Source organism: Myxocyprinus asiaticus, chromosome 25 (assembly GCF_019703515.2).
Source record: "Myxocyprinus asiaticus isolate MX2 ecotype Aquarium Trade chromosome 25, UBuf_Myxa_2, whole genome shotgun sequence".
Taxonomy (NCBI): domain Eukaryota; kingdom Metazoa; phylum Chordata; class Actinopteri; order Cypriniformes; family Catostomidae; genus Myxocyprinus; species Myxocyprinus asiaticus.
This window is the reverse complement of record NC_059368.1, coordinates 10,589,484-10,613,758: the sequence shown is the minus strand read 5'-3', so window position 1 is coordinate 10,613,758 and position 24,275 is coordinate 10,589,484. Positions and strand designations below refer to the sequence as shown.

The 24,275-nt window shown below is 35.8% G+C and overlaps 1 protein-coding gene across 3 annotated transcripts; it reads right to left on the bottom strand.

The window, feature by feature from the left end:
• Window positions 1-180: 180 nt before the first annotated feature.
• LOC127416455 (zinc transporter 2-like) lies at window positions 181-22,834 on the bottom strand. Of its 3 annotated transcripts, XM_051655832.1 has the most exons (9): window positions 22,509-22,834; window positions 12,518-12,726; window positions 10,935-11,081; window positions 10,674-10,827; window positions 10,352-10,571; window positions 7,736-7,841; window positions 6,567-6,701; window positions 4,764-4,926; window positions 181-3,921 (listed from the first exon to the last, which is right to left on the bottom strand). In XM_051655832.1, exons 1-8 carry the CDS (start codon window positions 22,586-22,588, stop codon window positions 4,781-4,783), a joined length of 1,197 nt encoding a protein of 398 aa, XP_051511792.1. In that variant the 5' UTR covers window positions 22,589-22,834; the 3' UTR covers window positions 181-3,921; window positions 4,764-4,780. The 3 variants fall into 3 exon arrangements, 2 of the variants coding, with proteins under 2 accessions (XP_051511792.1, XP_051511791.1); XM_051655831.1 differs by having other exon boundaries at window positions 181-4,926; XR_007893107.1 differs by lacking the exon at window positions 181-3,921 and having other exon boundaries at window positions 4,788-4,926; window positions 7,736-7,905.
• Between the last annotated feature and the right edge of the window lie 1,441 nt (window positions 22,835-24,275).

Here is a 24,275-nt window from a genome sequence, read left to right as displayed (position 1 = left end):
ACTGACCTATTTATGGCTAGAGCTAAATGCATATATTTGTTCTTTTATATTATTATTTTAGATTAAATACTTTGCATATTTAATATTTACTAAAAGCGTGATGTACATTATAACCACAATATAATGTGAAAGACATTGCAAGAAGTTTTATTTGATTAACGTGATTTTATTACTGTTTAAAAAAATCTTAACATACACGTCACACATATAAAATTATAAGCATGTAAAAATTAAATACCCATCATAATTTCCAGTTATATAGTAATTTTATGTGGTCACAGAGAATAACATTTACACAAAGGACTTTTATAGACATATTATACAATAAGACAATTTTTATACACATCCACAAATCTGAGGCACACAAAAAATAATTATGTAGATTATTTACATTCCCACAGTACAACATTAATGACACAATACAGAAAATGTAAAAAAAAAATAAAAAACAAAGTTCCATCTCAACGCTGCTATCAATTTTGAAGCATTCATTGTGTTATTGAGTGCAACTGCCCCTAAAACTGATTTTGGATTCATAATTTTATAATATAAGGTCATTTTCAACCATGTTAAGCTATGTCCGCAGTATTTAAAGATGGGGTGTGTAATCCAGAGAGGCTAGCAGTTAGCAAGCTAGCTTTGAAAGCATAGAGCCCGCCCTCGCTTCAGAGGTGTCTCCAAAGCCACGCCTCCTCTATCACGTATGAACACACACACACACACACACACAAATATATCAAAAACAAATCAAAACATGTAATTACCTGTCCAAAAGAAAAACAGCAACCATTGCGTCAAGACTTTTTAATGCTATCATTCTGTTTTGGAGGGTGTTTTCCACCCTCTTATTGTGTGACTAAGTTTCATCAAATCCAAGGAGCTATTTTTCTATATAATTGTTATTTAATCATCTTTGATAATTGGTTACTTTCCAAAGATGTAAGTTTGCATCAGCTATAAAAACCTTAGATGTCTGAAATGCAAGTAGGATTACTACCAGAAATCCTTACAGCAAAGACCAAGTAGGACATCCCAAGTTTACCGTGATTTCACCAAGTAGGACAAAATGTTTCTAGAACAACATTTAAATCAGCCAGTCAGATTTAAGGGTGAGAGTTAGGCTTAGGGTAGGTGTTAGGGCTAGCATTGGGGTTTCAACAACATTCTTATCAACCTAATATTTCACTGATTTTAAGTGTAGTTTGGGATGGTATTAGGAGGACTATGTTAAACATGAATGTTGTTCCATTAACAAAAGATGTTTATCCAAGTAAGAATGATTTTCCTGGAACAATATCTTTTATTGGTCCTGGAGCAACATTCTTGTCAAAGAAACAAATGCAAAACCCTAAACCTAATCTTACTACGAATTACATCAAATCTCAAGCAAAGTATATGAATAGTGTATAAGCCACTAACCTTTTTCCTATGCCTTAAATCTGGTTGATAGGAATGTTGTTCCAGGACCCAGGGGCACCGTTAGGATTTTTGGGCCCCCTTACAATTATTATTTTTTCATTAAAATTTTCATTATTAATAAACGTGAACATAATTATGACTGCACATTCAATAAGAGACACTAAAAACTCATTTGAATGAGAAGTTCAATAAAATAACAAAGAATTTAATAGAAATAACTATATCAAAAATGCACGTATACATTTTAGAATGTTCACTGTTTGTTATTTTAGTGAGTTGGGACAGTGTTTCAAATTATTGGATTTTTATGTTTTAAATGTTGATTTAAACCATCTTTTGGAATATCTAAAGGCAAACTAAACCAGATTTTCTCCCATACAAGAGCATTAGAATAGAACAGATTTTATACAGGTGAAAAACTCATAGCTTGAGCTTCAGAGAGGTCCAGGCTTTAAAGCCCTTGATTTCACTTTTTTCATTTGTAAGAACAACCACAAGTTTGACCATGGATGGATATTTATTAAGTCAATGTAACTATGGTTTACATAAAACAAACTACAGCATTTGTTATAGGAAAAAACAGTAGCCTAAACACAATTTAAATCTTTAATTAAAACTGCTTTGTTATAATAAAAATTTAGTAGACTTCTCCTTTTTCTTTTATTGTTTTAATCTTAATCTATAACATTTCTTTCAAATCATTATGTACCCTAGCCAATGGCACACATTATATTTTTTTCCTCGTAAATGCTATTTACAATGTCGGGTCTGTCTGGCCTTATAAGACGCTTGACATTCTCCATATTGTAGAAAATTTATAAGTAGAAAATTCCTGGTTTAATTCAGGTTTTGTGGTCTGCGGCGTGCTGTTTAGTGCTTTAGTGCTTTGGACGCGTGCAGTGCAGTGCAGACACTGTACAAATGGGGAAGCTCATTTAGCTTTTAAAAGCACTTTTAGGATAAACCACTGAACGTCTTAAGGGGGATCCCACCAGTACTGGGTAAGGTATTACTTAAAAAGTAATGAATTACTAACTACTAATTACATCTTCTACAGTGTAATTAGATTACTGTACTAATTACTCTGTCTAAAAAGTAAGTGCATTACTTATTACTAATTACTTTCTAAAACCCTTTTCAACCTCGACTAGATGAAAAATATAAGGACAGACATGAAATTCATATAATATCAAATAAATTATTCATGAACTGGCCAAAGAATTTAAGCTGACTGCATTAAATTAGAAAACATAAATTTTAACATTAGACATGCTACATTTTAACATTAAACATGCTACATTTTAATTCACTATTGTTTTAATTGTTCTGTAGTCTATACAGTATTCAACACAATTACATAGTGTTGTAATTAAATGTAAGTAATTGCAAGTAACTGTAATTAAATTACTGAAAAATTAAGAGTAATCCCTTACTTTACTTTTTCAATTAAATGTAATTTAATTACAGTAATGCGTTACACCCAACACTGGATCCCACACACAAGATCATATTTTATTATTACGTAAGAGCAGTCTTCATTTTAGCTTACCAGTGCAAAGTGGCCATTTATCACAAAATCATGCAGGAAAAGACTTGAGGTTCTGCTAGGCCTCCAGTCTGTCCAGCACCCTTAGAATCGTACTAACCTTGCCCCCATTACGGCGCCCCAAGTACATGTCCTTCTTGGCAAAATCGCCATAAGCTGACATTCTGAGTTCAGGAGAAATATGTAGAGTCATATACTCTATTGTAAATCACTAAATTAAATTTTTAATGCAGGGCTTTGACACACCAACTCACAAACAATATAAAATGAAATAAAAAATATAGATCATACATTTATCCTTTAATTTAATCATATTTTTTTTTCACTCTCTCAGATTTTATAAACGGCTGTGATATTCACATGTATTAAATATATATTCATTTATTCAAACAAATATAGTCAAAATATAGTTAATTTAATGTAATGAAAGGTCTTTCAGTTAGATTGTGAGGTCCTAAGGTTGATCGGTTATGAGAGTGGTTATTTGAATTACAGTCAAAGGCGATAAACAGCAAAGCAATCATGCAAGCAACTCAACTCGTAAGAGCAATCATTTTACCCCTTTCACAATGTCACAGTGCAGATCACAACAGCTACATTTTATTAGTACACCTAAGCTTTAAAACACAGTTATGTGGCATGTCTTTTATTGGTCTTTAAGAACGGGAATTATACTGTTTTTCATCAAATTACTTTGTTCTACACATACTGTAAATGAACATTAGTGCACGTTTAGGGGCTCTTTGTTTTTGTTATATTAATAAATATTCTATTTCAAGAGAATATCACAGTGAAAATGGGAACTGGTTTTATAAGGTCATTCTAAAACTATGTGCTTTATTGTTTTGTGTAACTGCCATGACCTCAGTGAAGAAACGTGAGTGTTGAACCACTTTGCTGGAATGTCGTAGAGTCATTGCGGCAGTGTGGCGGCACCGAGATCAGAGATGGAAATCCTGTGCAAAACATGAGTATAGAGGCACAACTGTGTCAGCACAGACCATGGCTGGCCAACGCCTGAAGACATGACTGAATGGCACCACTATTCGTCTTCAAAAGCGAAATGAAACTTTCACTATCACAGCCAGTGAGGGAAAACAGATGTCTCTTAAGTTAATCACCTGCTTTCTTGTGTAAATAGCATTGTACCTTCAGGCATTAGTAAGAAATCTCCAACAAAATCCATAATTACATGAGCAGAATCTCTGTTTAAACCCTACAACATGATGCTGCACTTTGGCAGACATTCTCATTGATTAGAGAGCCACACTGACAGCAGAGGCTGGCTGGGGCCTAATAAACCCCATTCTAATTGTTTTTTAAGGAAGTCACGTCAATAGCCATTTTTTACAAGTGCACAGACAGGCAATTACAGTATACTCATGCTGTAATGTATGATGCCAGCCTAGCAAAACCTTGCAAAGCCACAATAAAAAGCTCACAGTGATGCCACCACCCCCTTATATTTACGGGTGGCTGCTCCATTCTGTATATCTTTGCATATGTGAAGATATTTCAGATAGTTATGCCAGCATTTTCATTTCTGAGTGAACCATCCCTTTAAATACTTCATTTTAAAGCTATTCCTTCCAGAAGTCTATGCATTTTTTGACACTGAAGATGGACTTTTAAGATGGCACTTTTTATTTCCTTGGTATTAATTGATAGAAATGCATTTGGCATGCACATATTCATAATGTAGATTATATACATTTGCACAGTGTTTCCATTTCTGGCTTGGACCCTCTGTGAAGCTTAATATGTGTGCATATATTTTATTCAGGCAGCCTCCTCTCACCAGTACATTTGGAGAAGTTAGTCCATAGGGTCCTGGCACTGGGCGCAGTAGATCATGTCCTCACAATAAGGCTCCACTTGAATGGTTGTGCTGTAAAAGCCAAATTTGGTCTGAAGAAGTTCAGTGGCTTCCTTTAAGACACACTGAGGGTCAGCATCCTCATCTTCAAGGGAAAAAATAGGACTTAGTTTGGACTTAAAGAGATAGTTCTCAAAAATGAAAATTCTCTCATCATTTACTCACACTCATGTCATCCCAGATGTGTATGACTTTCTTTCTTTTGCAGAGCACATATGACATTTTTTAGAAGAAAATATCAGTGAATGGTGGCCAGATTTTGAAGGTCCAAAAAGTCTATTAAGGCAGCATAAACGTAATCCAGAAGACTCCAGTGGATAAGTCCATGTCTTCAGAAGTGATATGATAAGTGTGAGTGAGAAACAAATCAATATTTAAGTCCTTTGTTTTACTATAAGTCTTCACTTTCACTTTCACATTCTTCTATTGTTTTTGGCAAATCGCATTATCAGTGCATATTGCTACCTACTGGGTAGGGAGGAGAATTTATAGTAAAAAAGGACTTAAATGTTGATCTGTTTCACACCCACACCTATCATATCACTTCAGAAGACATGGATTGAACCACTCAAATTGTATGGATTACTTTTATGCTGCCTGTATTTGCTTTTTGCTTCAAAGTTTTGGTCACCATTTACTTGCACTGTATGGACCTACAGAGATGAAATATTTTTCTAAAAATGTCTGTTTGTGTTCTGCAGAAGAAGGAAAGTCATACACATCTGTGATGACATGAAGGTCAGTAAATCATAAGAGAATTTGTTGTTGTTGTTTTTGTTGTTATTGTTGTTGTTGTTGACTATCCCTTTAAATAGAAAATGACCAAACCTGTGCTTGAATGTTCATATAGTTTTAATATATTTATAATGAACATGGAATGCAAAACTTTTTTAATTCATTCTCAGGAAACAGTGTCTTTTGCGCCTGAAATTTAAGTTTGGAATTCACATACTTATAATTTTGTATAAGTGATTGAGTAAACTCTGGTAGTATCACTCAGTTTTGGTGTGCTTATTATAAATCGGTGATGGAGAGCCTGTGAATTGGTCTCCATCATTGAATTTTAATGTGTCTAAAGGACTTGTTTTTTGTTTTACTCACCCATTTTCAATATTTAATGGGGTTAAGGAACAAAGTGCAGGAACAAAGACCAAGAAAATTGCATTACACATTAAACAAAGTTTATAATGTGACTACGTTTTTGGGGGCAACACATTATAATGAGCCAATATTTGTTAACAAAATAATACAATAGTGAACATGAACAAACTATAAGCAATACTTTTACAGCATTTCTTAATCTTGATAAATGTTATTTTCTACTTGTACTTTTTTACATTAAAAGTTGTGTAGGTTAACATTAGTTAATGAAGATTAACTAACATGAACAAACAATGAACAATACAATTTAATATATTAGCAATAACCAAGATTAATTAGTGCTTTAACATTTTTTATTTCATTATATTTGTTGTATAATGCATTAACTAATGTTAACGAATAGATCCTAATTGAGCGGTACCATTATTTGTGTTCCACAAGTCATGGGGACACAAACTGGACTCATATTTTCTGAGAATGACCCATTTATGTAACAGTTATTGTTCTAAAAATTCTATGAAATTATAATTTAAATAACAAACAGACAACAAAATAAACAATGAGAGAGTAAATAAACAACTAAATAAGCATGCTGTGAAGGAAATTATGAATAAATTAACTTACCAATAGCTATGTGAACGGATAGCAGACTCTGGCCTAAGGTAAGAGCCCACAAGTGTAGACTATGCATGGCCTTCACTGCCTTCAAAGAGAGTAGCAACTCCTTCACTGAATTAAACTCTATACTTTTGGGTGCCCCTAAACACAAATGCATGACAATGACTTTACATGGATTCACTGAGAAATGTATAGATTCACCATATCACTAGCTGACTGTAAAAATGTAATTAAAATATATAGGGGAGACTGGGGCTTGTTGTCACACTTTTTACTCCAGTGAATATTTTCAGATAGGTTTATTTTTGAAACTCAGTTTCTTTATAGCCAGATTACTTTAAGTCTTTGCTACAAAAAAAGCCATTTTCACCTATTGACCATTATCACCACTGAATGTTGTTATGCTATATGGGATAAGTTGTCACTGTCATACATCCTGCCACTAAACCAGTGGTGTAGGTTTCGTGTAAACATTGGGGGAGACATATTCCCCCATCATGACACGTTCCCTAATCACAACAATCAAAACAAAATCTATGCCTCTCTTTAAATCTACACCTGCATTAAACAGCATTTTATAGGCACATATGAGGCACAAAACATTTAATAAAACAACAAAAATGGAAAAGGCAATTTACAAAAATAACAAAACTTTGTTTTGGTCAAGAAATATTCTAATTGATAAATTAATGTCATTTAAAACACATGTGACAACATGCCCTGACCTGACTTTCTGCCTTCATAATATAGTTGAACCTTGCCTTAATATATGCCAGTGGAGTTTGATAATGTTTGAGTATTTATCCATGAGCTATAACAAAAATATGATAATAGTAAAACATTTCTTTCGAGAAAAGAAATCACAAAAATTATTCTAATTTAAGAGGCTTTTGAAGTAGGTGTTTGAAACCAACATATAAATCCTCTGCTAGATAAAACACACTTTTACACGACTTTTGACTCCAAATCTTAGCGTTATTCTGAGATATAGCCCTAGTGACAACTTGCTCTGATATGTATACAGTATATACAGAATATTTACACACACACAAACACAAACACACACACACACACACACAAAAGTATAGACAACTGACCATTTACATGCATAATGTGCATTGATGAAAAAGTTAAACTGTATTTAATAAGAGTCAGTAATTCAAAGTTAAAATTACCCTCCATTAGAATGCGGAAGACATCTTTCAGGATGGTACTGGTGGTACCCAGGACGAACAAAGAGAAGAGGAAAGTGCAAATGGGATCGGCTACTTTGTATTCTGGCTGCGTTAGAAAGTTGAGAGAGAACAGGAGGTACTGATGTAATGAAGAGCAGAATCAGATGCTTCTGTGGAAAGTGTCAAATTGCATTACACTACAGATTACAGAAGTAACATTCTCCACTGAAGCGCATTCAGGAATCAAGGAAAAAATACAATGTTCTCTTACTTATCAAGGTGATTTAATTAAATTACTTGTTTGTAAGAGACTTTATTAAGAATGATAAGTTATTGAAAATGTTTCCATATCCTGATTAAACTTTAGTCGCACCATTAACCCTCCTACTGCATTTAAAATCTGCTTACACCTTTTGCATTCGTGGGTCAGTTTTGACCCAGTGGAGTTTTAAGCTTATAAAATTTACCCTTAAGCTTATTTTTTTCATCAAAAACCATATTATAGCTCATTGTTAACTTCTTAGCTGTTCATTATATGTGAAAAGATCGATATTTTTGGCATGTTAATTGAAAAATATAAATGTTATGTATGATGTCAGTTTTTTTTATTAAAAATTTAGGAATTTTTTAACATTTCAAAATGTACATTAACTACAGCTAAACCACTGCGATAATTGTGGAGATATCTTTTTTATCAAGGTTATATGAAATTTAATTTAAATATAACTGCATTCAATTTATATAAATATTTAAATTGAGAATTTCTAGTAATTCTCCTATTAACTTCCATATTCATTAATTACTCAATACAGCTGAAAAACAACCATACAACACAACTACACAACATCTGTACTTGTATACAATGTTTTCAAACAAAACTTATTCTGTTTATTGCATGAACTGCTGAATATTAATGTGTGATTATGCTGCAAGCTGGTTCGTTATCAGATCAGTCTGTAGAGGGCGGCAGAGTAAAATGTGGACTTTTCTTCCTTCAACCCTCAGACTATGTATGCTTGAATTTTTCTCTTGCCACACCTCCTTTTAGGCAGTGTTTCCTTTGATATAGTTTATTTGTTATGTTTGTTACATCTGTTTTGTCAGTTCTGTGTGTGAGTGTGCGTGAGACTATATGTGTATGTGTGTGCATGTTTGTAAACAAGATGCAGTTCCATTTTGAGACAAAAAAGAGAGTATGGGAAAGAGGTTAAATGTAAGTAAATATTTTATTTTTATTTATCTTTTTGGATTTTCTCCCCCTTTTCTCCCCAGTTTGGAATGCCCAATTCCCAATGCGCTCTAGGTCCTCATGGTGGCATAGTGACTCGCCTCAATCCGGGTGGCGGAGGACAAATCTCAATTGCATCCGCGTCTGAGACATTTAATCCGTGGATCTTATCACGTGGCTTGTTGAGCGCGTTACAGCGGAGACCTAGCGCTTGTGGAGGCTTCACGCTATTCTCCGTGGCATCCAAGCACAACTCATCACGTGCCCCACCGAGAGCGAGAACCACATTATAGCGACCACAAGGAGGTTAACCCAACATGACTCTAACCACCCTATGAAAAACTATGAGGTATTTAAAAATTATGATTTACCTCTACTGGGTCAAAAATAACCCAAACGCAATAGGAGGGTTAAACAAAACAAAAAATAAATAAATAAAAAATACAGTATTTAAGACTAAACAGAAGTCACACACAATCTTTAAAGTGATATTTACCTAAAAATCTAAATTCTGTTAAGGGGATAGTTCAACAGAAAATAAAGATTTTTCATCATTAACTCACCCTCAAGCCATCCCTGATGTTTATGACTTTCTTTCTTTAGCAGAACACAAACAAAGATTTTTAGAAGAATATCTCAGCTCTGTAGGCCTGTTCAGTGCAAGTGAATGGTGATCAGACCTTTGCAACTCCAAAACTCACAAAAAGGAAATAGAAGTAATCCATAAGACTCCAGTGGTTAAATCAATATCTTCAGAATAGATATAATAGTTGTGGGTGAGAAACAGATCAAAATTTAAGTCTTTTTTTTACTCTAAATCTCCACTTTAACTTTACATCTGAAAGTGAAAGTTAAAGTGGATATTTAGAGTAAAAAAAGGATTTAAATATTGTTCTGTTTCTCACCCATACCTATTATATTGCTTTGAAGATATGGATGTAAACCCTTGAGTCAAATGGATTACTTTTGTTTCCTTTATGTGATTTTTGGAGCTACAAAGGTCATTCACTTGCATTGTCAGGACCTACAAAGTTTTGTGTTCTGCTGAAGAAAGAAAGTCTTACACATCTGGGATGGTTTGATGGTGAGTAAATGATGAGAGAATTTTCATTTTTGGGTGAACTATCCCTTTAACATTTACTCGCACTTGTGTTGTTACAGACCGTTGAATGTTAGCCTTAGTCACCATTCACTTTCACTGCACTTTTTTTTCTTCCATACAATAAAAGTGAATGGTGACCAAGGCTAATATTCAGATTTTGTGTTCCACAGAAGAAAGAAAGTCATACAGGATTGGAATGTAATGAGGGTGAGTAATTGATGACAGTATTTTCACTTTTGGGTGAACAATCTCTTTAAAGTTTTTAATATTAAATATATTAATTTACCCTGAAGTAGATTATAATGGCTGCCACCATCACTCCAAAGCTCTGTAACAGATCCCCCAAAACATGAATAAATGCTGCTCTGACACTGGTGTTCCCATGACTACCAAGGAGGCTGTGGGAGTGGCCATGGCCCACTGGGCTCATCCCATTCTCATCAATCTTGTGGTAACCTGAACCGTGACTGTGAAAAGTCGTGGAATGGTGTAGAATATATGCCATTCTGTAATATAAAGCAATCAAAATCATATCAATTTAACACAAGATTCTTATTGAATCTCTTTCGAAAAAAGCTGTTGGTGGAATCTAATTTCGGTCTACTCACATAATGTTGACCACAACAGCACAACCAGAGGTTACAACCATCACATGGCCATCGATCTCATAATCATTTTTAACAATCCTCTCAATGGCGAGGTACACCAACACCCCAGTCACGATCCAGATGGACATTACAGATATCAGTGCTCCCAGAATCTCTGTGAATTCAAATGAGACAAATATGGTGTTCTATCGAAGTGGGATGTAATAGTGAATTGATGTAAACCATGTGGTCTGGTTTCCTAAAAATCTGGGCTGGTCTCACCTGATCTGTGCCAGCCAAAGTTCATTATCTTTGTGGCTGGTCTTGTGGAGATCCAGAGTGAGAAAAGACTGACCATCATACTGCCAAAATCGGTCAGAAGGTGGGCAGCATCGGTCATGATGGCCAGACTGTGTGCTAGATAGCCACCTGCATAGAAAGAACACAGAAAAAGGGAAGTGAGTTACTATGAGATAAGTAAACAGATAGTGTGTGTGGTTGAGCCAATGTTGCTGTGTCGGGCTGGTTGGGATAGTCAAACATACAGAGCCACAATTTTTTAAACTTTTGGGAAAATCAGCCTACAAATGGTTACTTAGAGTTGTCTCTGAATTTTAGCTGGGATATGAGAAAGTATTTTAACAAAAATGACACACCTCAGCTTTAAGGTCTAATTTGTTTTGGGGATTTTTAGAATGCTTACACAGCATAAATAGTCTTTGGTTTAAAAAGAGAGGATGACTCACAGTTACTTTAAAGTTGTGTCCCTGCATTTTGAGAGCTTATTTGAAAGAAAAAGTGCTGTACAGGCTGAATAAAACAGAGAAAAAGTCTGCTTATCACTGTTTAATAGATGAGTCAAGGATTGGTTTTGATCCAGCATCTTCAAGTAATTTTGCACCACAATGGCAAATGTCTTAATGTTGCAAACAGAGCATTTATCTTGTTGAAAACAACTTTGTACTCAAGTACAAAGCAAAATAAAAGGCTGACATTCAAGTTCTGTTTTATTTTATTTCTAATGGTATTGTCTCAACTGAAGTTAAACTTTTTAAATTAGGTAATTTCGTACGTTTTCTACCTACTATTTGTAATAAGTTGTGCTTTTAAATAAATATGTTTAAAGGAATGTTCCGGGTTAAATACAAACTAAGCTCATTTGACATATGGCATAATGCTGATTACCACAAAAAAATATTTTGTCTCGTACTTTGTTTATTGTATATGAAAAAGCTAAATCGTGGGTACAGTAAAACCTATACAATAGAAGTGAAAGGGGCCAGTCCATAAAAATTACAAGACACATTGTTTTAAAAGTATAGCCACAAGACTTAAACATTATTCATGTTTACATGATTTTAATGTTATTAATTCACTCAATCTCATATGTGTACATTTATATTACAACTTAGTTGGCATGACGGTGTAATAGCAGTAAACCCTCTAATCTGCCAAATGCCGTAATGCTGGTAAATCCCTGATTTTATCACACTAAAATCCTGTTAACAAGTACTGTATAATATTTATGTCTTGAGGATATCATTTTGTGTAATTTTGTTTATTAATTCAGCCCATTTACTTCTATTGTAAGTGCCATTATATTACCAAGATTTTTGCTGTTTTTTAAATAAACAAGAGACGAGTTGAAATAACCAATTGCTAACCAATATTATGCCACAAACGCTGTGGACTCAGCTTAACTTTATATTGAACCTGAAATATTTCTTTAAGCCAATTTAGAAATTTGAAAACAAGATCTACAGATTCTTACTTTTAACTTTAACCAAGATTTTAACAATTTTGCCTCCCAGTTTAATCATTCCAATAAACCCTGTACTTTCCCTGAAAAGGGACCAAGTTCTTACCTATAACCTCTCCAATCATGAAAACCAGACAGACTATGGAGGCAATGCAGAGTTTCTTCTTTGCTATGAGTTTCTCATGACTCTCCTCATACATTGCTTTATTTCCATGGCAATGAGTTCCAACAGGCCTCTTCAGTTCTATAGCACCAGCCATATCACCATTTCCCAAAGGCAGGTTTGGGCAACTTTCTTTGGAACCTGAGAATTCACTGAAAACAAAGCAGGAGACATGCAGTTTTATGTACAGCTATTTCATTTAACTGACATTTTAATCTGTATAAACATGTAAATCAGCCCTTACACATACAGATAAACGTTCCTGGTTGCTATGTAGCCGATCAGGGTTTATGCATGAATTAAAAGAAACAAATTTTGCAATATCATATCATGCAAATGGGTCATTCTTTGACATGGGACCTTTGTCCATTTTAACAAAGGTGATTTGCTATCACCTTAGTTCATTTCTATAAGATTTTAAGCATTTTACCAGACAAAGAATACCTTTATTACAAGTTTATTATCAATTATTATAGATAGATGGCGTTGATGGCAACAGTTTTCTTTTGTCTTAGTCTTAGTCATTTCTATCCTTGTGCTCATGGTCATGACATTATACAAGGCCCTTATTTGAAAGAATTTAATGTTGATATTTGTACAAATATACAGTTTTAATGAACAGTTGTTTACTTAAAAAAAAAACAACTATGATACAGTTTGACATGTTATGACAATTTAAGATTGTCCCCTCAAGACAAACCTAGCAAAAAATAAAATAAAGTTAGAAAATAAGCAAAGACATCAGAGCCAATGCTAGCTATAGGCAGACTAGGCAATTCCCCTAATCTGCCTTGTCTCCTCCCATGTGACCCCCCCCCTTCCCATACAAGAATATGTGAGGAACACAATCATATTATTCTTTTTTTCTGAGAGGTGCAGTTTCACTCCAGAGGCTATATGAGAGGTGTGGGTGAGAAACTGACCAATATTTAAGTCCTTTTTTAATGAAAATCTACACTTTCACTTCCACATTCTGGTCAAAGGTGGAGATTTACAGCCTCGTTGTCATTCTTATTAAAAATCAAAGATGGCGATGCTGTGAATAAGGTCTATGTGAAGCAAAGTTAAGGCAGACGCAAACGACATGTTCACTGAGATGCAAACGACACGTTCAGTGCGATGCAAAAGACACGTACTGTGAGACGCAAAAGACACGTTCAGTGAGACACAAACGACACGTACAGTGAGATGCAAAAGACACATTAAGGGAGACGAAAACAACGCGTTCAGTGAGATGCAGATGACACGTTCAGTGAGACGTAAAAGACACGTACAGTGAGACGCAAACGACACATACAGTGAGACTCAAAAGACACGTTAAGGGAGATTAAAACAACACGTTCAGTGAGACGCAAAAGTCACGTTCAGTGAGACGCAAATGACACGTACAGTGAGATGCAAATGACACGTTAAGGGAGATGAAAACAACATGTTCAGTGAGATGCAGATGACATGTTCAGTGAGACGCAAACAACACGTACAGTGAGATGCAAACGACTCGTAAATTGAGACGCAAAAGACACATTAAGGGAGACGAAAACAACACGTTCAGTGAGATGCAGACAACATGTTCAGTGAGACGCAAACGACATACAGTGAGATGCAAACGACATGTACAGTGAGACGCAAAAGACATGTTCAGTGAGACGCAAAAGACACGTTCAGTGAGACGCAAAAGACACGTACAGTGGGACGCAAAAGACACATTCAGTGAGACGCAAAAGACACGTTCAGTGAGACAAAAAGACATGTACAGTGAGACACAAAAGACACGTTCAGTGAGACGGAAAAGACACGTTCAGTGAGACGGAAAAGACATGTTCAGTGAGATGCAAAAGACATGATCAGTGAGACGCAAACGACACGTACAGTGAGACACAAACGACACGTTCATTGAGATGCAAACAACACGTTCAGTGAGACGCAAAGGACAGGTACAGTGAGATGCAAAAGACATGTTCAGTGAGACACATAAAACACGTTCAGTGAGACGTAAAAGACACGTTCAGTGAGATGAAAATGACATGTACAGTGAGACGCAAAAGACATGTTCAGGGAGACGAAAACGACACGCTCAGTGAGATGCAGATGACATGTTCAGTGAGACGCAAACAACACGTACAGTGAGATGCAAACGACTCGTAAATTGAGACGCAAAAGACACATTAAGGGAGACGAAAACAACACGTTCAGTGAGATGCAGACAACATGTTCAGTGAGACGCAAACGACATACAGTGAGATGCAAACGACACGTACAGTGAGACGCAAAAGACATGTTCAGTGAGACGCAAAAGACACGTTCAGTGAGACGCAAAAGACACGTACAGTGGGACGCAAAAGACACATTCAGTGAGACGCAAAAGACACGTTCAGTGAGACAAAAAGACATGTACAGTGAGACACAAAAGACACGTTCAGTGAGACGGAAAAGACATGTTCAGTGAGATGCAAAAGACATGATCAGTGAGACGCAAACGACACGTACAGTGAGACACAAACGACACGTTCATTGAGATGCAAACAACACGTTCAGTGAGACGCAAAGGACAGGTACAGTGAGATGCAAAAGACATGTTCAGTGAGACGCAAAAGACACGTTCAGTGAGACGCAAAAGACAGGTACAGTGAGATGCAAAGACACGTTCAGTGAGACGCAAAAGACACGTTCAGTGAGACGCAAAAGACATGTTCAGGGAGATGCAAAAGACACGTTCAGTGAGACAAAAAAGACATGTACATTGAGACACAAAAGACACGTTCAATGAGACGCAAAAGACACATTCAGTGAGACAAAAAGTCACATTCAGTGAGACGCAAAAGACGTACAGTGAGACACAAAAGACACGTACAGTGAGACGCAAAAGACACGTACAGTGAGACGCAAAAGACACGTTCAGTGAGACGCAAAGGACACGTTCAGTGAGATGCAAAATACATGTTCAGTGAGACGCAAAAGACACGTTCAGTGAAACGCAAAAGACATATTCAGTGAGACGCAAAAGACACATTCAGTGAGATGCAAAAGACACGTTCAGTGAGACGCAAAAGACACGTTCAGTGAGATAAAAAAGACATGTTCAGTGAGACACAAAAGACAGGTACAGTGAGACACAAAAGACATGTTCAGTGAGACGCAAAAGACATGTTCAGTGAGACAAAAAAGACACGTACAGTGAGACACAAAAGACACGTTCAGTGAGACGGAAAAGACACGTTCAGTGAGACAAAAAGACATGTACAGTGAGACGGAAAAGACATGTTCAGTGAGATGCAAAAGACACGTTCAGTGAGACGCAAACGACACATACAGTGAGACACAAATGACACGTTCATTGAGATGCAAACAACACGTTCAGTGAGATGCAAAAGACATGTTCAGTGAGACGCAAAAGACACGTTCAGTGAGACACAAAAGACATGTTCAGGGAGATGCAAAAGACACGTTCAGTGAGACAAAAAAGACACGTACAGTGAGACACAAAAGACACATTCAATGAGACGCAAAAGACACATTCAGTGAGACAAAAAGTCACATTCAGTGAGACGCAAAAGACGTACAGTGAGACACAAAAGACACGTACAGTGAGACGCAAAAGACACGTTCAGTGAGACGTAAAAGACACGTTCAGTGAGACAAAAAAGACACGTACATTGAGACACAAAAGACACGTTCAGTGAGACGCAAAATACACGTTCAGTGAGACGCAAAAGACACGTTCAGTGAGACGCAAAATACACGTTCAGTGAGACGCAAAAGACAGGTACAGTGAGAAGCAAAAGACATGTTCAGTGACACGCAAAAGACACGTTCAATGAGACGCAAAAGACACGTACAGTGAGACACAAAAGACATGTTCACTGAGACACAAACGACACGTTCAGTGAGACGCAAAGGACAGGTACAGTAAGACGCAAAAGACACATTTAGTGAGACGCAAAAGACACATTCAGTGAGATGCAAAGGACACGTTCAGTGAGACGCAAAATACACGTTCAGTGAGACGCAAAAGACACGTTCAGTGAGACGCAAAAGACACATTCAGTGAGACGCAAAAGACACGTTCAGTGAGACACAAAAGACAGGTACAGTGAGACACAAAAGACACATTCAGTGAGATGCAAAAGACACATTCAGTGAGACGCAAAAGACACGTTCAGTGAGACGCAAAAGACACGTTCAGTGAGACGCAAAAGACACGTTCAGTGAGACGCAAAAGACACATTCAGTGAGATGCAAAAGACAGGTACAGTGAGACACAAAAGACAGGTACAGTGAGACGAAAAAGACATTCAGTGAGACGCAAAAGACACATTCAGTGAGATGCAAAAGACAGGTACAGTGAGACACAAAAGACACATTTAGTGAGACGCAAAAGACACATTCAGTGAGACAAAAAAGACATGTTCAGTAAGACACAAAAGACAGGTACAGTGAGACACAAAAGACATGTTCAGTGAGACACATAAGACATGTTCAGTGAGACAAAAAAGACATGTACAGTGAGACACAAAAGACACGTTCAGTGAGACGCAAAAGACACGTTCAGTGAGACAAAAAATCACGTTCAGTGAGACGCAAAAGACACATACAGTGAGACACAAAAGACACGTTCAGTGAGACACAAAAGACATGTTCAGTGAGACACAAAAGACATGTTCAGTGAGACACAAAAGACACGTTCAGTGAGACACAAAAGACAGGTACAGTGAGACACAAAAGACATGTTCAGTGAGACAAAATAGACACGTACAGTGAGACACAAAAGACACGTTCACTGAGACACAAACGACATGTTCAGTGAGACAAAAAGTCACGTCCAGTGAGACGCAAAATACACGTACAGTGAGACACAAAAGACACGTTCACTGAGACGCAAAAGACACGTTCAGTGAGACGCAAAAGACACGTTCAGTGAGACAAAAAAGACACGTACAGTGAGACACAAAAGACACGTTCAGTGAGACGCAAAAGACACGTTCAGTGAGACGCAAAAGACACGTACAGTGAGACGCAAAAGACACGTTCACTGAGACACAAACGACACGTTCAGTGAGACAAAAAGTCACATCCAGTGAGACGCAAAATACACGTACAGTGAGACACAAAAGACACGTACAGTGAGACGCAAAAGACACGTTCAGTGAGATGCAAAAGACACGTTCAGTGAGACAAAAAAGACACGTACAGTGAGACGCAAAAGACACGTTCAGTGAGACGCAAAAGACACGTTCAGTGACACGCAAAAGACACGTTCAGTGAGACGCAAAAGACACGTACAGTGAGACACAAAAGACACGTTCACTGAGACACAAACGACACGTTCAGTGAGACGCAAAAGACACGTTCACTGAGACACAAACGACACGTACAGTGAGACGCAAAAGACACGTTCAGTGTGACGCAAAAGACACCTTCAGTGAGACGCAAAAGACACATTCAGTGAGATGCAAAAGACACTTTCAGTGAGATGCAAAAGACACATTTAGTGAGCCGCAAAAGACACTTTCAGTGAGCCGCAAAAGACACGTTCAGTGAGACGCAAAAGACACGTTCAGTGAGATGCAAAAGACACATTTAGTGAGCCGCAAAAGACACGTTCAGTGAGACGCAAAAGACACGTTCAGTGAGACGCAAAAGACACGTTCAGTGAGACGCAAAAGACACGTTCAGTGAGACACAAAAGACACGTTCAGTGAGATGCAGAGGACACGTACGGTGAGACACAAACGACACGTACAGTGAGATGCAGACGACACGAACTGCAAGTAAATACATTTCCACCGTAAAGAAAATCATAACATTGCATGAAAAAAATAACATGATATTACCCTGTTTTGACATTACATGTACCGTGGTAGTACTCTGGTATTCTAAAAAATGACACTTGAACCCATAAAGAAAAAAAAAAATTACTGTATATTGTTGTGTTTAGAAAATTGCCAAAAAAATGTTAACCTAAAGATTGTGCTTCATGTAGTAACATCTAAATTAACTGGTTATTATTTAACATCATTATTAAACATTATAGAATCAACCTAAATACAAGGTTAAACTAACAAAACGAATTTAAGGGTTAGATCAGGTGGCTCCTTAACTCCAACAGCAGGTTACTACTTTTTACAGTGAATAAATAACACACAGTAAAAGCTGTGTCGGCTATTAATCGTTAAACCCATTATCTAAACATAATAATGGTAAACACAAATGGCACCCGTTCAATAATTACCCAAATTTAAAAATGTAAAAATGCGCACTAGTGTCTTGCTTGTGAAGCACACATGTTTTTCTCATGTCATAATGATATAGATCAGACTGAATCTGCTGACTTGGCCGTTTCGGGCCGTTCTGTCTTGTGTGTTGATGAGAGAGTCGCTATGATGGGGCTAATGGGGCGGAAAGCGCAATCTCGCTGCGCATGAGATAACCAGGCTACTGTGGCGCGCGGCTGCTGAAAGGACGCAGTCGAGTGGAACACGGCGTCTGTTTAATCACCCCACCGGGACACAGACATGATACGTTGGCTGCTATTTTTATTATTATTATTTCTTTACTTGAATTATTGATACATTCAGCACTAGAAACTTTTGTATTATAGAGAACACATTCTAAAGTTTATGTAGTTTGAGTTGATGTTGCTTATATTTATTTAGGACATTCATTTGACTATTATTTAAAAACAACTATCGTGCTCACAATAGGGCATGTCTCCATTACATGCAAGTTAAAGAAAACACAACGCAGAACTGAGATGCCTCGTCCGTGGGTTTATTGGCATTAATGTGCAAACGATCACATAGCCTACTGTAATAGGCTTTTTCTTTTCTTTTTTTTTTTTTTTTTTTTTAAGAAAGAGCAGAAAAATACTTTTGTTATGTGGAATAGAGTTGACCATTGACAGCCATGCTTATTTCCCTCACTATTTTTACAAGACACTCCAAATCCATCCTCTAAAACTATCAAGTCTAGGCTACTTTCTTCTCTGTTTGTACAGTAACCCAAATAGATTGGGGTACCTGTTAAATCCATTAAATATTTTATTTTCTGCAGTTAAAGTACATGCACAGATGTTTACAGTTTGACCGAAAGCAGTACTACAGATTTGAGTCTCATCTGCTCAGAATGAAACATGATTTCGGTCCTGTGGCAATGCAGTGGCGCATGAAATCAAATCAAAAATCATTACACACGCAATTGGAGAAGTACTTTGCAATTTGTTGTTGTTTTTGTTTGTTTGTTTGTTTGTTTGTTTGTTTTTTGTTTTGTTTTTTTTTTGCGTAAAAATGCAATGCATTGATTGCGCATTTTTATAGTTTTTAGGCTATTTAAAAATTACGTAAAAAACGTTTTAAATTCGAATCTTTTTATATATAAAAAAAATTAAATATAGTATTAACAGATTGCAATAATAACAACACCAGTACTTAATTATTATTCTTGAAATAACTGGATATTTATAAGACACGTTAGAGATATTGCAAAATGATGAATGTTCACAGCTGTGATAAGACATCTCAGACAGAAAAAGCCTTACAAAAGAGCAGGGAATGGTGAATTCACTGAGATGATGGTGACAATGTTACGGATGCATTAAATTAGTATCAAAAGCCATTGTAAGTTACAAAACGGGCAATCCGTTTGCTTTAGCACTGGTAAAAAGCTTGCATTGCAAGAAACAGCAAGCATGGTAGATTTTCAGCCAACAAAACAGGATGCTCCCCATGGTTACAATGTCTAATTCAATAATAACTTTCAGGACAATCACTATCTCAGCTATCCTTTTTTAATGTCCCTCAACATTTGTTCAGGTGACTTACTGGTTCCATCCTCTGAAATAACAGCCTTATTGTGAATGTATTGTGTCACCAAGCTAAAATTATGTTAAGTGACTAGAGATTTTTCTTTATATCTTGGTAAAGAAGCATTACAAAGCTTTTGCCACATCCATTCAATCCTGCCTTCCATGAGCTTTCCACAACACACACCAGCTAATGCAAAATAGTAAGCTACTCATTGCAATTTCCTGCACACAACAGCAATATTACTTCCAAGGCAAAATAACTCAAACCTAATCGGCAATTGAACAATGATCTACACATCATCAGACTGCCCCTGCTGAGCGTTTACTTTGTCGCACGGGCAGTTTGCCAAATAAGTTCTAATTAAGCATTTCCTTTCATATCTGCTGTTCTAAATTGTGAGATCACACTCACTTTCACATGCAGAAATGTGTTCTTTATATGTCTTTACATGGGTTTATTACTATGAAAGTGTTATATAATAAAAGTACAATGTCGCACGCTTAATTGACGCATACCTGATTAAAATGTACAATTTCATCGTAAATTTCAAACATATCATTGATGTAATAATAATTGTAGCTGTATATTTTGGTACTGTTTGTGACACATTGTTAATAAAATTCGTTGTATTCATGATAAATCCTGACCGATTTTCGTTCTAACTAATGTAGGCCTTTGAAATGCGCCAAAATACAGATTTTTTTTTTTTTTTAATTATTATTATTATTTTTATTTTATTTTTCTGACTTTGACTTAATTGGTTCGAAAATGTCCTTCCATCTGTCTAATAAGGAATAACCAAATATTTATATTTGCTGCGATTTTATGAGTTGGCACATGCGATTTATGCTTGCCACATTAACGTCTCGCGTGTATCTGTCCATGGTCCTGAAAGTACTATCTTTCTCTCTGAACATGCTTTTAGGATGATTTTAGTTGGGCATGCGGGAGAAAAGTATGAGAGCTAAGATAAAGAAGAAAAAAGAATGTAGAAAGCTAGTGCATCTTTAAAGCGTCTAAAGTTATTAATTTTATCCGAGTTAGATTTATGTTTGACCTAAAAGAAACAAAATGACAGCAAGAAAGAAAAAAAATCAATAAAAATGTTAGATTCTGGGTCTAAAATTAAATTAACCCCTAAAAAAAATAATTTGCATGCAATGACAGAAATCGTATGTCATTTCGGATTGAAATACAACTGTATTCTTTATAAACTCTCTGTTCTTTCCTGATGAAGTCACCATCATATCATCATGACATGCGTTCAAACGTTAATATCTTATGTAATTTCCATACATGAAGACCATACAGTCATATTATGTAGGTAACGCTCAGCCTTCTGCTCTTTGAAGTTCTCTAAGGCCATTGGTCACAGGTTTGTCCGAAACGAACTGAATCATAAAAATAGTCACTTCATTCAAAATATAAGCATCTCACACCTGCTTAAGAGACTCGAGTTATGGGCGGTTTATAGAAGACACGTGTAGCATCATAATGAATTGCTGTTGTGAGTTAAAAAAAAATTCAACTCAAATATATCAAAATTCATATCACACTGTGCGAGTCTGTCATCTTGTAAAGGCTTGTAAACGCAGAATGGTTTAACCTTTGTTTTGGAAATATTTTTATTTTTATTATTACTATAATAATAATAATAATAATAATAATAATAATAATAATAATAATAATAATAATTATTATTATTATTATTATTATTATTATTATTATTTTAAATAGGGCACTATATAAAATGCTGCAAATAATAATAATTATTATTATTATTATTATTATTATTATTTCTTTTTAAATAGGGCACTATATAAAATGCTGCAAATAATAATAATAATAATTATTATTATTATTATTATTATTATTATTTTTTAAATAGGGCACTATATAAAATGCTGCAAATAATAATAATAATAATAATAATTATTATTATTATTATTATTATTATTATTTGTTTTAAATAGGGCACTATATAAAATGCTGCAAATAATAATAATAAAAAAAATTAAAAAAATACTGATTAAGAAGGCATAACATTTTCCGTTAGCCTATTAATTGTGCTCAAATAAAATATTCCCAATGAAAAAAAGAAAGAAAGCAGCAGTGAATAACCATATGCTTACCTGTTTATCTTTAAGGAGTATATTTTGGCATTTTTTTCGTTGATGAGATGCGATTTCTCTGAAGTCGGTGTAGGATCCATGGTCCTGTGCAGCCTCAGTGGCCAGTGAAAAAATGAATAAACAATTCGCAGTTAATATGAAAAACTACGTTTTTAATTAGACAGTAAAATAAATATTCTTCCAGGCCATTTTCAAAGGACACAAGAAATGAATGAAAACACTCATTGCACGTCCAGAGTCATAGAAAAGAGAAAAGGCGGTGTGCATTCAGTAATTCCGAGGCTGTATGCGGAGCCGGCAAACTTGGTTGTGGATGAGATCAGATGGATGTGGTGCAGAAGCCTCAGCAGTCCAGTTGGCGAATTTAACGAATCCTACTATTGGGAAGGCACAATTATTCATATTCATTAGACGAGCCTTCGCCATTAGAAAGGTAAGCGTGCAACGTCAGCAACACAAACTTAATATTTAGAAATTAGACGTTCGCCACTGGAAGGTTACAAAGCAACGTCATCGGGACCTAATTAATAATTACGAGCTACGGCTTCGCCATAGTAGGATTCGAAAGAGAGGTGGAAAACCATGTTTTAAGTGAATGGAGTCTTTGTAGCTTTTGAAAATAAATGAGTCTACCTCATGTTCGACACAAAACGTGTGCTGCGCAATTTTGGCTGCAGTGCAAAAGGGGCGTGGATAGCAGTACAGAAATCGGACAATCAAAGATCATTTGAGACAATTTAAGAACAATTTTGAGAATAGGCTGCCGTTTTTTTAAGTCACACAAGATTCACCCCAAAACAAAATAGGCTTAAAAATCAAGATTTTATTCTCAGTGTTTTCAGTAATCATTATTACTCCAGTCTACTAAGAAAATACAGTGCCACCTAATCTTTAAGAAAATCTTCTAATGTGTTAATTTGGTACTCAAATGTTTTATTATTATTATTATTAGAACAGTCGAAAAGGGTTGTGCTATTTAATGAAGTGTGGACATTGCAATACAGTGTCTTTTTAAGTTGCTGAAGCATTGAGTACACTTTCATTTCTTGCAAGTCACTTTACCCTTGGAAATAGAGTTCTGACTTTAAAAATGGGCAAAAAGAAACACATTTCTATAGAAATTCATCAGTGTGTTGTTCTTATGAGAGAAGAAGGCACTGTTGACTTGAAATCAAACTGGATCTAACCAAGATAGAGAGGGATGGACAGCCCAGATGCACAACAACAAGAGGATGAGTATCAGAGTATAGTTTGAAAAACAGACCCCTAACAGGTCCTAAACTAGCATCTTAAATGACCAGCAGCCTACAGGCCAAACACCAGTTTCAACTGCAACACTAAAGAGGTAACTTTGTGATGTTGGCATTTTAGGCAGACATTCAAATAAAAAGCCACATATGTCACTGGCAATTAAGAAGAAAAGGGTATAATATGCAAAATAATTTAAAGATTGAGTGGTAAAGGATTCAAAATTAGTAGGCTATTAGATGGATGAATCAAAGTTTGAGGTGTTGTGCTGTTGTTAGAGAAGTTTGATTGTACAGTCCACGAGAAGTGTCCTTCGAAACAATGACCTCTTTGAGAAGTGCAGAAAGCATGGGAGGAAACTTTCCCTGAATATCTTAAAGGTGCACTGTCATTTTTCCTCTTCAAAAAAAAAAAAAAAAAAAAGTCCTAAAGACATTAATACTAATTTTGAAACATAAACCTTATGAAAAAACCTTATTAAAACTGTTTAAATCTACATGGAGAGGGTCCCCTCATGGG

What these genes read in the sequence shown, in the direction of transcription:
- LOC127416455 (XM_051655831.1), bottom strand. Translation starts at nt 22,588, where the DNA reads ATGGATCCTACACCGACTTCAGAGAAATCGCATCTCATCAACGAAAAA. An exon ending in TACTCCTTAAAGATAAACAG is followed by an intron (nt 12,727 to 22,508) that starts GTAAGCATATGG and finishes CTTTGTTTTCAG; the next exon opens with TGAATTCTCAGGTTCCAAAG. An exon ending in ATCCGTTCACATAGCTATTG is followed by an intron (nt 4,927 to 6,566) that starts GTAAGTTAATTT and finishes TTTCCCTTGAAG; the next exon opens with ATGAGGATGCTGACCCTCAG.